The sequence below is a fragment of the Heterocephalus glaber genome, unplaced genomic scaffold (genome assembly GCF_053883595.1).
Source record: "Heterocephalus glaber isolate CG9 unplaced genomic scaffold, H.glaber_assembly_v1.0 deba00000281, whole genome shotgun sequence".
Taxonomy (NCBI): Eukaryota; Metazoa; Chordata; class Mammalia; order Rodentia; family Bathyergidae; genus Heterocephalus; species Heterocephalus glaber.
Window position 1 is genome coordinate 15,715,121 of NW_028258139.1, and position 13,815 is coordinate 15,728,935.

The window sequence follows — 13,815 nt, forward strand, 5'->3', positions numbered from 1 at the left end:
ATCAACTTAATATCAAAATTTATTTTTATTTAATGTTTGTCATGTGCATCCTGTGATGTATGTCTGCTTTGCCAAAGATTATGAGCTTTCTGTGAGGGAAGACCATGTTTTATCATTCCTGTGTCTTTATGGATGGCACTCAATAAATACTTAAACTTACAAAGAAAGAAATTTCTGTTTTGCACACAAGCTGAGCTTACTTGATTAAATATAAGATTTGAAACACTCACTTTGAAGTTCACATGAGGTTAGCGGAGATTACAAAGTCTACATTCTGCCTGTTACTCAATAACAGCCGCAGTAACATTTAAATCTACACATGCCTGCATACGCACACATATATACTTATACACCTTGTATAAACAATGTGCTTAATATGCACAGACAGATGTATTTCTACATCCTGCATCCACACTGATGCTGCCACTTGCAGTCCATTTCCTAGAGTTCTTTCCTGCCTTTCTTCTTTCCATGTTTATGTCCTTTGTTCCAGTGCAAGATTTAGGTCACAGCATTTGTACATTCATTCATATGCAGTGTGATTGAAAAATACAGAGAATATCTAAATTTTAAAGAATTTATTACACTAAAAGACATATTGCCATCAGTACCCTTTGGAATATTCGCCTCACTTTTATTGCATTGTTCTTGCCACTTTTTGAAACACTTATGGGAGTCTCCTTTCATGACTATCTTTAGTTTTGCTAACATGGCTGCCTCCACGTCCTGAATTGATTCAGAATGGTTACTGTTCATGGTTATTTTGACTTTAGGGAAGAGCCATAGTTGTACAGAGCCAGACTGAGCAAATAAGATCAATGAGAATACGCTGTAATATTTTTACAAGCCTGACTTTCTGTTGGATGGTACTTGGGAGCAGCATTCACTGTAGTTTTGATCATGCCTTGTGGGCTTAGTCCTGTAATGTACCCAAAATAGGCTCAGGTTGCTTTGACCATTGTACTGCAGAAAACAAACCCACTTAAGAGAATCCAAGATTTCTCCCCTTGTTGACATCCTTTAAAATTTATCTCAGCATTATTCTGTGAAGTCTTGTACATCATTCTTTGGCTCTGTTCCGAGATTGTTGATGGTTTTGATCTCTTCTTGTTAATGGTATTTTAAAAAAACATTTTATTTTCCAGTTGCTTATTGCTAGACTCTAGACATCTCTCTGCTTTTTTTTTCTGACTTTATCAGTTTGCTAAATTTACTTGTTAATTTGAGTTTCTATGTGGATTCCATAAGGGTTTCTATGTTCATAGCTTTATTTATTTATTTAGTGAATAATCAGTTGTATGTCTTTTCTTTTTTTTCTTCTTGCCCTATTTCACTGGGTAGGACCACTACCGCAATGTTGGGAAGTACCAAGAGCAGGTACCTCTTCATTATTGCCTGTCATGGGGAGGGAATCTGTCTTGTTCACTGGCAAGCTTAGTGCCTGATACATATTGAAATGAATTGATAATTCATAGATACACTGGAGGAATATTAGCTGGTGATATATTTTCATAATTCATGGTTTTTTTTATGCTCCTAAATAAAATATTTTTTCTTTGGGTTTACATGTCCATTTTGTAAAACAATATAGCACAACAAAACAAATATCATGCAATAAAACATCGGGTGAAATTGTCTATCCGCTGAGTGCCTACGGTGCTGTCCTGTCCAGACTAAGTGTTAAAAACACTTTAGTCCATCTCTAAAGTCCTCTCTGGGTTTTTGTAAAAGCCTTTAGTCTTTTCATTCCCATGGTTCTGGGCATGCCTGTGGCGAATGTCTCAAGGCTCATTTGGAGCTGGCTATCCATGATGGGCTAGGGCTGAGCCTATTCACAATTCCTCTTTGCTTGCTCTAGGGGCTCCTCACCAGTGGAGTGGAGTTTGAGGCTCTCCCTGCAGCACTTTCACTACCGGCAGAATCTGGTCTGTATCCAGTGACACTGGTTGGGGTTCCACAGACCACTGGCACCATCACTGTGAATGGTAAGCTTTCCTTTATGGCTTCTGCTCACAAAGGGCTGCTGAACTCTGGTATTGCCTCTTTAAGGCCTAGGACTGAGCTTGTCTTTCTAGTCCTAACTAATTAAAAGATAAGCGGGAATATTGGGTACGAGGTGTGGCTGAGTGATAGAGTACTTGCCTTGCACGCATCAAGCCCTAGTTTCCATCCCCAGCATCATAAAGAAAGAAAGGAAACCCAAGACAATGAAAGAGACTGCATTTCTTTAGGATATGACCTGGAAAAAAACCTGGTTTTGAGTGTGTGATGTATGGAAGGGAACATACCTGGCATGTTCCTGCTGTGGTAGGGGGTGTATGTCCTGTGCTCTGACCCCTTATGGTCCCTTTCCCTCCTCAGCCAGTCCTCTTCCAGAACATCGTCAGACACTTTTCAGCACACCTCAGTGCATTTAGGCCCTCTCCAAAGCCATGATTTCCTTTTGCTGTGACAGACTGTTTGCTGACCTTGTCAGAGTCACCTCCACACCGGGTCTGGGCATTCTGCATCCTGGATCTAGTCCTATAACCTCACCAAAACTCCTGTCCCTGGGGTCCTTTATAGTATTTCCCTGGCTAAATCCAGGGGCTACTTTTCCATTTATTTCTAACAGTAGCCACCCCTCCTCCATGGTGAGCTCTTTCCTCTGGCTTTAGGGGACACCACACCCCTGGGATTTCTTTTTCCTTCCTTTTGGTGGTGCATGCTAGGCAAACATTCTACCATTGAGCTACAACCTGAGCCTTCTGTGATTGTTCTGCTGCCTCTCTGGCTCTTCCTTTTTGGACTCTCTTCTTCTGCAGGCCCTCCTCCTTGGGCTCCTCTCCTTTCTTTTCTTTCCTTCGTCTTGCTTCTCCTTACCTCTCCCTGTCCTTCCCTACCTGGTTCTCTCCCTTCTTCTCCTCTTCTTCTCTCCATCCCTTCATCTTCTTTCTCAACAAACTACCTCAGGTGACTCCATCAACCCCACAGACTTGCCTACCTGCAAGTCCTGGCATGCTGATGATTCTGAGGGCCAGGTTCCCTTCCTGGACCTGCATATCCAGCCATGACCTCAGATGTCCCGTGGGCACTTGCCATACTGGAATATGCCACATGTCAAACTGGAATACAGCACTTCTCTCCCCAAAGTGGCTTCTCCCCCAGATAGCACCACATCAGTGGAGGCATCACTATGAGCCAGTTGTTCTGGCTTCTCAGGAGTCATCCTTAGCTCTTGTCTGCCAACCTCCATGACCTTTGCATTGACTCCTCAACCTTTAGTGAGAAGGGCTACTACTTCTCTCCACCTGCATGGCCGCTTCCTGCCTTGGAGATTGACTCTCTTACAAGGTTTGTAAAAGCCCTTGGACTGGTGTTCCTGGCTCAGGCTTGCTAATAGATCTGGCTATGGTTTGCTCCTGCTGTCTCTTCACCAGAAGCACTGGGTGCCTTCATGTGCCCAGAGCATCCTTGGCCCTGTGTGACCCACACTCTGGGGACTCTTTCTTTCCTCACTTGGGTCTCACAGGCTCCTTTCAACCCCAGAGTACTGCTACTCCCTGAGCCTTTACCAGGCTCCCCTACCTAGTGCTTTGTGCTGTGCCAAGTGCCCAGTGCAGGTCCTTCCTTGGCTCCTTTATTCTGACCTTGTGCAGCATTCTTATATTGCTCTGTGTGCCTTCCTCCTCTGTGTCACCTGTGGCTGGATCCTTTCAGGCCTTTGCCTTGGTGGCCTTGCTTATCTTGCTTAGCAGCATCCTCAGTGTAGTGTACAGCCCAACACAGAGTAAGTCTCTAGTATTTGTTGGCTGAGAAAGGTGCTCCCTGTCCGGTAAGTAAGACCAGCATAGTCCGAGGGCAGATGTGTTGGATTGAGCTCAGTGGAGGCGGAGTCTAGCATAGGGAGCATGAAAACTAGAGAGAGGTGATCGCCAGAAACCCCTCGTAGATCTTGAGTTTTGAAAGCCCACTGGGAACTGTCCCAATGAATGAGATGAGCAGTGGTGAAAAGGGGGACAGAAAATGGTATAGAAAGGGGCTTCAAGAGCCTGGTGTGGTGGTACAGGCCTATAATCCCAGCATTCTGGGAAGCTGAGGCAGGAGGATTCTAGCCCAGCTGGAGCAACTTAGCTAGGCCCTACATCCAACCCAACCCAACCCAACCCAAAAAACTGGTTGGGGATGTAGCTCAGTGTGAAGGCCCTGAGTTCAGTCCCCAGTACCACAAAAACAAGGGGCTTCCAGGCAGAGAGAGCCACATGCCCAAAGACTGGTGGTAGGAGAGACCATTGTGCATACATTTAGGGTCTGTGGGTGGTCGTGTAGGTGGTTAGGGGCAGAGAGTGGTAGTGACGGGGCTGAAAGGTAGATGTGGCAAGGCTGCCGCAGTATTGGAATAGGGCAAGTCTGGGTGGATGGACAGCCTCTCAGGCTCAGAGTGGTCCCTCAGGCTGTCTAGGATCAGAGACAGTCCAGGTGGCAATGACAGAGGCAGGGTTGTAGCTGTGACAGTAGTGGAGTGGAAGAGATAGAGAGTGGGAATGATGGACCTGAACTGTGGGTCCCTGAAGCAGGACAGGCACTGGCATGTCACTGAGAAGTATGTGATGGGGCTGTCCATCTTCAGTGCTGACTGGCCATGTTCAAGCCTGGGTGCCTCACAGACAAAGCTGGAAGGGCTTGCTGTGTTATCAGACATCCTCATGGGCAGCACCAAGTGTTTGTTGTCAGACTCTGGAGTTATGTGCAGTTGTTTTAAGCAACGGGTTAGAAAAGGAAAAAAATCACTGATATTAATCGAGTTATAAAATAATGACTGCTCAACAGAAGATATAACCACACCCCAGCAAGTTCCACAGGAGAAAACTATAGGTGGATTAGTGGCACAGGGGGCTTTCTAGGAAGCAAATGTTTTCAGGGAAAGAAGCCCCTCAGAAAACTCTGTAGGAACTAGGGGATGTAGGTGCTGTGACCCAGAGGCCAGAGAGTGGAGAACAGCCTCAAGCCCAGGGAGGAGAGGAGAAGAGAGGGAGGGTGTGATTCACCATGGAGGGATAGCCCTGTCTTCTGTTTAGGAGGGAATAAGTCAATAAGAATGCAGAAAAGTTGTCACCCTAATCATCTAGCTATTGGATATTGTTTAATTTTGTTGCACAGTGAATGTTGTTTATAATAATTATCCCTTGAAATTTCAAAAGCCAGTTTAAAGCTTTGCTTAAACAATTTAAAGTGTTTATCTAACCGATAGACTTTTTTTTAACAAGAAAATTTGCTAATCTTAAATTATAGTACTTATACACATACCTCAGATTTGCCATATCACAGAGCAGCTATAATAACAGTAATTGGCTCTTGAACTTTCATCCCTCAACAGAAGATTTTGAAGTACTTTTCAAATACTCACTAAGTTACATTATGTGCTGGAAAGGAATATTAACTGTCATTCTCATTCTAGAGATGGATAAGTCTGAAAACCAAGTTAGTAAAGGGATAAAATACTGATTACAAATTGTATAGATTTATAGCGTGCAGGGGTCTTCTCAGACACCCAGCATTTGGATGTCGAACCAGGTCACAGGTGCCATTATGAGCTCCATTATACAGGAAGACATTGAGGGTCTTTGGGGTGGAGGAGTGAGTAGTGGGTGGCAAAGGCAGGTGTGGGACCAAGTCTTCTGAAAAGGAAGCCCACGCTCTTTTTACTCCTTTGGCTGTGGTGTGCAGTGCAAAGCCCTGCAAGCATTTTTTGTCCTGTGTTCCAGGTTACCGTACCACAGTCTTTGGCATCTTCAGTGACTGTTTGCTGGATAATCTTCTGGGAGTAAAAACCAGTGGCTCCACTGTGGAAGTCATTCCGGCTTTGCCCAGACTGCAGATCAGCACTTCTCTGCCCAGGTAGTGTTTCCTAGTAGGCTATAGGTCTGTTTTAATAGTACATGTTTGCAGCACATGATGACTACATTCCTTGTGGGGAATTAGTACCTGTATTTAACATGTCTTATTTTAAAAAAAATATCCTTGCCCTCCTCACTTTTCCCTTTCCCTCCATCTCTTGACCCCCTTCCCATTTGCAAAAGATCTGTCTCCCTACTTCCTGTTATCTATGTTTTATTTTGCTCCTTTTTTATATTTTGGGTTTCTTATATATTGTTATGTGGTATTTAAGCTTGCATATCTGATTTATTTCAAGGTGCATTCATTTTCCTATAAATGACTCAAGTTTATCCTTTATGGCAGAGTAATACTCTATTTTGTATAAATATTTTCTTTATCCATTCATCTATTAATGAAATGGTTCTTTGGAACATTTTTAGTGGTATATATATTTTAAATATCACAAAGAATCTGAGTTAATCTGAAGGTTTCTTTTGTTCAAAATATGGCTGAAGGATTTCTTTAAGATAACCAATGGTTAATATGCTTTGCTGCAAGTGAGTTGCAACATAATTGAGGTCTTTCTTATCAAGTTCAGCACAAAATGTGAAATTAACCTTTGGAATCATAAGATTTTAGAAAAACAGTCAAGGTTTTAGTGCATTTAAGAAAAATTTAACTTCTACAAAATGATGTTTTGTTTTTTGTTTTTGTTTTTGTTTTTTAGCATTATAGGAAAGCATAAAGAAGAACGGGAAATAAATCTCAGGAGGCCCAGAAGCAATTGCTATAAATGTTTTGTGGTATTTCCACAAAGTGTTTTATCCATTCTTTTTTTTTTTAAAAAAATATTCAAATAGTTGAAATCATACTACATCATGTATAGTATCATAGGCTGTTTTCTGTGTAACCATATAACATAAGCTTTTCCTCAGGCCTTTATAAATTCTTCAAAAATTTAAGTTTTATTAATTCAAAAAATACATGATGGAGCTACTAGTTCAGAATTGCATAACCATTCATATCCTTGCTATTGAAAATTGAGATCCTCTCAATTGTTGCTCCTATGAATAATAACGAATACTTTTTGGCCATTTTTATAAAGTGAATCTTGTGCTTTTCTAAGATGTTTTTTAGGGGTGCCCATTTTTTTTTTTTTTTTGGTACCGGGGATTGAACTCAGGTCCTTGCTCTTGCGTAGCAGGTGGCAAAACCACTGAGCTAAATCCCTGGCCCCATGGGGTGCCCATTTTTAATGGGCCTTTTTCATTTGCTAGGTACTGTGCCAACTGCTAGGGCCTGGCAGCCTTGGTCCTGTCCCTATGGGAAGTTCTGTCAAGGGGACAGACTGACAAACAGCTCAGCATCACAGGGTCCTGTGACATGTGCTGTGTGCAGCCCTAGGGATGCGGGGAAGATTCCTCCAGGAGACATCGGCAGAGATGAGGGCCAGGAAAGAGGCATTTGCAGCTTAAATGGGTGGAAGAGCAGTTGCTGGACAAAGAGAGCTGAGGTGGGAGGAGGCATCCTGTGATTGGGGAATAAAGTGAAATAGAATAAATTAACTCAGAAGGAATCATAGGTTTGATAGTAAGAGCTAAAAGTGTAAAAACTTTTAGAAGAAAACAGGAGAGAATATTCGTGACCTTGGGCTAGAGAAAGAGTTCTTTAATATGACAGAAGAAAGCAGGATCCATAAAATAAAACTTTAATAAATTGGACTTCATCAAAATTAAAAACATTTGTGCTTCCAAAGACACCATTAAGCAAATGAAAAGACAGCTCACAAGCTGAAAGAAAATATTTGCACATCATATATCTGATAAAGAGCTTGTATTCATATAAAGAACTTTAACAACTCAGTAATAAGAAGATAAACAATCTAATTAAAAAATTGGCAAAAGATTTGAATAGCTCTTTCACCACAAAAGAGGTACAAATAGCTAATAAGCAACCTGGAATGATGAGCAGCATAATTAGTCTTTCTGGAGCTCGCACCACCAAGATTTGCATTCATACCCACTAGGGTGGCTGCAATCAGAAGACAGAGACAGGTGCTAGAGGTGCTGGAGGAGCTGGAACCCCCTGCACTGCTGATGGGAAGGAGTAGTTTTTGACAATCTGGTAGTTTCTTAAAAGTTTAATATAAATTTACCACATGACCCAACAATTCCACTCCTAGGTATTTACCCAAGACAAAGGATAGCATGCCAGGTATGATCTAAAAATATGTGAATGTTTAAGTTCTTAAAAATTTATTACAGTAAAAGACACATTGCCATTAATCCCCTTCAAAATACTCCCCTTTACTTTGAACACACTTATTCCATTGCTCTTGCTACTTTGTGAAGCAGTTCTAGAAGTCCTCTTTCCTGAGCATCCTTGTTTGCATTGTCGTGGCTGCCTTGATACCCCGAGCCAACTCAAAATGTTTACTTTTCGTGGTCATTTTGATTTTGAGGAAGGGCCAGAAGTCTCACAGCACTAGATCCAATGACTAAGGTGGACAAGGACACACGGTAATGTTTTTACAAGCCTGCATTTCTGTTAGATGGCCCTCAGCAGTGGCGTTCACTGTGTTTATCCCATCTCATAAAGACACTCACAACAGAGGACCTCCAGAACTGCTTTAGAAAGTGGCAAGAATGATGGGATAAGTGTGTTTAAAGTGAGAAGGACTATTTTGAGAGTGATTAATAGCAATATATCTTTGATAATAAAAGTTTAAAAATTCAAATATTCACTGAATATTTTAGTTGTATCTTACATATTGACAGAAAAACTTGTTCATCAGTGCCCATAACAACATTATTTGTAATAGTCAAAAGAGTGGAAAGGACCCAGTAGCCATCAACTGGTGAATAGACAAACAAAATGTGGCACATTTTTACAATAAAATTCTACTCAACAATAGAATGAACTGCTGATACATGCTGTAACGCAGATGAATCTCAGAAACATTATGCTAAGTAGAAGAAGCCAGATCAAAAGGCCACATGGTATATGACTGCTTTTCTATGGAATTTCCATAATAGGCAAATCTATAAAGGCAGGAAGCAGGTTGGTCAGTGGTTGCATTGGGCAAGGAGTGGGAGTGAGAATTGGTCGCAAGTGTAACAAGGCTTCTCTTTAGGGTGATGGAAATGTTTTAAGACAGGGTGTCAGTGATGGTCGTACATCTTTGTAAATTTACTAAAAATGATTGTAGACTTAAAGCAGGTGAGTTGGATGGTTTGTAAATTATACCTCAATTCAGTCATTTAGATGAATCATTTTGATTTGGCTCCAGTGTAGTGTAGACAGCTGATGAGAGCTGAGCCCACAGCGGCCTCAGGGGGATGCTCTCGTCCATGTCCTCCCTGAGCATGGACTGCCTCGAGCCTGGCAGCTCCAGTCTGCAGACTCCCACCTAGGGCTTGCTTGCCACACCTATTGTGTCCAGTGGTAGAGTGGCACACAATGGGGCTAGGTTAGGAAAGACATAGCCTGGGGCTTCAGCTTAAGGGAGAGCACCGAGCACCTAAACTAACACTCAAGGTGAGCTGTGAGCAAGCTGGTCGTGCAGGTGACTGTGTTATAGCAGCTGCACACTTGTCCTCAGTCAGCACTCCAGGAGAGGGGCTGGGTGCCTCAAGGTGAGAAGCACCAAGTGGAAGGACTATTATAGGAAGGAAGAGTATTTTGGGAAAAGATAATGTGTCCTTTGCCCTGCTAGTGAGGCCATCTCAAAGGACATCTTTTGCAGCCATGCAGTGAGTGAAGGAAGCAGGTACACTAAGAGTCCCTCTGTCTCTTTCATTTCTCTCTTGCTTTTATAATAGTTCTCAAAGACAGTGCCCTACCTCTCCCACTTTTATGGTCCTGTGGGCACCCTTTGATGAGAACATGCATACTTCCAGGTATCTGTCACCTCCCACTGACAGCCTGTCTCACTTGGCAGCTTATGGAACCCCACAGCACAGGGGAGACTGGGCCCTTCTATAGCCCTGTGGTGCAGTCCTTGGAGAGAGACCAGCTGCTGGGGGAAGGTGTTCCCATGGAACTGATTTGGAGTTAAAATGTTTTTATTTCTTATTTTTAAATAATGTATGTAATGTGGAGTCCCTCAGAAGTGAGAGGAGATAAGGGGTATATATTTTCCTAGGGTGATTTTGTGCCTTAAAAAGGACTAGAATTTAAGCAAGTGTAATGTAATATAAACCTGCTTTTGCCTGATTCATCAAAATTGCTCACATTGGTTGACATCTATGGTGTGTGTTCATCCTTTTGGGATAAGACTGGCATTTAGTAAAAAATGATCTAGTTCTGGGCCCTGTGAGCTCAGTCTACAGGGAGTCAGACTGATGGGAGCTTATATGTCAACTGCTCCTGTAACATGGAAGCCAGCAAAAGTGAGTGTGGGACTTCTGGGACTTGGGAAGTCTCCACAGAGAACATGATACTTACTTTGGGCCTTGCAGGATTTGCGAAACTTGGTCTGACAGGCAAGCAAGGAAAAACATGCTAAGACAAGGCAGCAACAAGTCAGCAAACATACGTAAACTGAGATGAAGTAGAATTGAGTACTACAATGGGAGACAAGGCAGGGTCTTCATTGAGTCCAGAGAAGGCAGATCTGTCCAGACAGGAGGCAGAGGACCCTACAAAGCAGAACAGCATGGCAATCCCTCCAGGAGGCCACCCCTCAGAGGATGAGTCTGATGGGCAGTGGACCATATGCAGAGGGCCTTCCAGGCCAGTCAGGGAATTGTAATGTGGCCCGGAAGGCTGTACGCCTCAAGCCTTGGCAGTGCCAAGGGCAGGTGGCCTGGCAGCCATGGTGTGCAGATTTGTGTTGGGCTGAGCCAGTGTTTCCACATGTTGCACAGGGCAGAACACTGAAAAGGCAGCCATTAAAAATGCAGACCGTACTGCTCCTGTCTCGAAAGCATAAGGTCCCGAGTTCAATCCCCGGTAACGCCCCCCCCCCCCCAAAAAAACAGAGTGTGACGCTGCTTGTCTGTGTTGCAAAGGTGGCTCTAATTTGAGATGCTTATTAATTTTTCAGTACATGTTAATTGAGTGCCTATTATGTGCTAGGTATTTGGCCAGGAGCTGGTAGTGCAGAAATAAAAATATTGACCTTCCTTGACAAAGCTTTCAGTCCTGCGCATGGGGAGGGAGGGCAGGGATGTGGCATGATTGAAGCTGAGGGAACACAGCTTCTCGGCCTTGGCTGAGCTGCTTTCAGAAGCCCGAGTAGGGGATGAAGAGGAGTGCAAAAGGTGTTATGAAGGGAAGCGCATTTTTGGAGAGGAAGTGTGAAAGGGAGGAGTCCCTCAGAGACGTAAGGAGGTAAGGAACATAAAGTGGCTTTGGGAGAGGCCTGCAATCAGGCTTGGAGTCTTGCTACCAGGCCTTGTGCTCCTAGGCTGAGCTTGGCTTTTCTCCCTGGCCCCCTGGCAGTTGCAGTGCTGCTCACTGCTGAAGCCAACTTGTTCAACACAGATTACAGGGAGGTTTTGTTGGTTTAGACCTCACATCTCCTTCCCTGGGTCTGCCCAGGTCCGTCCCTACCCCACTCCCCTGTGGAAGTGCCTCTGCAAAGAAGCTTGTCCCTTGCTTGGCCTTCTCAGTTCCTCCCTAGGGCTGAGTGGAGTTCTTGCTGCTTCTCCTTGTGCTCCAGCTTGCTCAGGACTCAGCCCCTTTGCAACACTCCAGCTCCCCTCTTTAGGACTGCTGAGTTGGGGCCACACCTTACGGGTGCATTGTTCCTGTGCATGGGTCCTTTTTCTTTCTTCTTTCCAGCCTGTAACAGAGGGCCTTGGAACCCTGTTATCTGAGATGCAGGGTAATTAGTCTCAGGTGTTTTTTATTTTCCTAATACCTTTTCCACACATTCACATTGATTACAAATAGCTTTTGCTTGGAGAGGACTCGTGTTAAAGGATAGAAAGAATCATTTGCTGGTACCGGCCATCCAACTCATGACTTCATGCTTGCCAGGCAGGTGCTGTGCCGCTGAGCTAAATCCTCAGCCTGAAAGAATCATTTGTAGTGAGGCTGTCAGTCAAGCTTCTTTCCTGACAGAGTGTTCATTTCTCGACTCAAAGGCATTCACCTAGAGCCATTGTGCTCTTATTTCCTGAGCACTTGGATGGGACACCAGAGCTCCCCATCATAGTCTCCAACTGAGGCCCCAGGAGTGCATGGCCAGTTGACCGTACCACCTTTGTTTTTGTTTTTTGTTTTTTTTTTCTTAAATTCTTTTATTGGTACATTTTAGGTATACAATATGTTTACATTTATCATTGGGTGCTTGTACCTGTACATGATGTATCTTTGTTCTTATTTTTTCCCCATTCCCTATGTGCCCTTCACCCCCCTCTTCCCTATTTACATAGACTTTGTTTCCATTTTTTTTCTTTTCTCATAATTTTTCCTTTCCCTTCTTTTTTTCCCACTTATTTATTAACTCTTGTTTATTGAGGTCCTGTCATATGTCAGGCATTGTTCTAAGCATTGGCAATACAGTAATTCCTGAAACTGATAAAAAATCCCTGCCTTCAAGGAGCTTAACTTGTAACTATGGTAAATTCTACAGAAGGAAATGCAGGCTGCTATGGGAACCCATTCAACATATGCCCAATATCTGGCTTATCTGCTTATGGAAATGCCTCAAAGACAGGGGTGGGAAACTGACCCCTGCTTTGTTTCCTTCAGAGCAAATTCAGCATTGTAAAACTGAAAAGCATGAGATTAATGGTAAAGGAATCTATTTATGGGAAAATTGGTATAAAAAAACTTTATATTAATGAGGGATTTACTGAGTGCTATTCTAAGTTCTTTACATATCCTAGAATAGGTTGGAGCCATTTGTGCCGAGAAAACTTAGTCTCAAGGTAATTTTGTCTGTCTGCAGTAGGCTCATATGAGCACCTATGGCAGGAGGCTGCTTGCTGAACTGAGTTGATCCAGAAGACTTATAGGGAATACCCATCTGCTTGCTGCCTGCAGTCCTGTGAGAGATGGACTCTTTCACTAATGCTGCCTCATTCAACTTGTCCTAGAGAGAAGCCAGAACAGAAAAGTCTCCCTTATCACACTTTCCACGAGAGCTCTCCATTTGCAAAACTATTGTCAGAAAGAAAAATGCCCTTACATTATTTTTCACTGACATCTGAATGTTAAAGGAACCTGTGTCCATTTAAGAGGATATTACAATTTGAAAAGGGGCTCTCAACTAAACAACTGAACAAATAAGATAATTCATATGGATTCAGAAGTAATAGAAGAAAGAGAAAAGCAACTTAAAAGTCTTAAGAACTCAGGTTTTAGTGTAAAATAATTCCTAAAATTTCAAATATGATTTCAAAGTTTGAAATTCAATAGAAAGCCTGAAGAAAAAACACTAAAGAAAAAAAATTATTTGGAAGATCAATGAGGGAAATATCTTACAATATAGTCAAGATAGAAAGAAAAATAATGAATGAAAAATTAACAAAAATAAAAGGTAGATTTTGTGTATGGGATTTCATAAGGAAAGAAAGGGACAGAGATCTTTTTTTTTTTTTTTTTTTGGTACCAGGGATCGAACTAGGGTCCTTGCGCTTGCACAGCAGGTGGCGAAACCACTGAGCTAAACCCCCGGCCCGAGAGATCTTTTCTTATAAGTCTTCCTGAATTTAAGGAAGACTTGAAATTTTTGAACAAATATGTTTTCTGTGAACCAAGAAGCTATTGCCTGCAAGATTTCTATTTTTTTTCCCATTAAGTTTATTGGTACATTTTAGGTATAAAATACAGTTACATTCATCATTGGGATCTTGTACCATTACATGAGTATCTTGGTTCTTAATTTTTTTTCCCCTTCCCTTGCCCTCCCTTCACCCCCTCCACCCTTCCTTATTTGCAAAGACTTTTTTTCCATTTTTTTCCTTTACTCATATTTTTTCTTTTTCCTTTTTTCCTTTCCCCTAC

The 13,815-nt window shown here is 42.6% G+C and overlaps 1 protein-coding gene across 12 annotated transcripts in view; it reads left to right on the top strand.

Annotated features, from left to right (window-relative positions):
• Trappc9 (trafficking protein particle complex subunit 9) overlaps positions 1-13,815 on the top strand; it is a 737,148-nt gene that overhangs the window by 176,635 nt on the left and 546,698 nt on the right. For all 12 annotated transcript variants that reach the window (XM_087187236.1, XM_087187240.1, XM_004837901.4 and 9 more), the window contains 2 exons: positions 1,859-1,985; positions 5,745-5,877. In XM_087187236.1, coding sequence (XP_087043362.1) covers positions 1,859-1,985; positions 5,745-5,877 — 260 coding nt within the window. The remainder of the gene's footprint in view (positions 1-1,858; positions 1,986-5,744; positions 5,878-13,815) is intronic.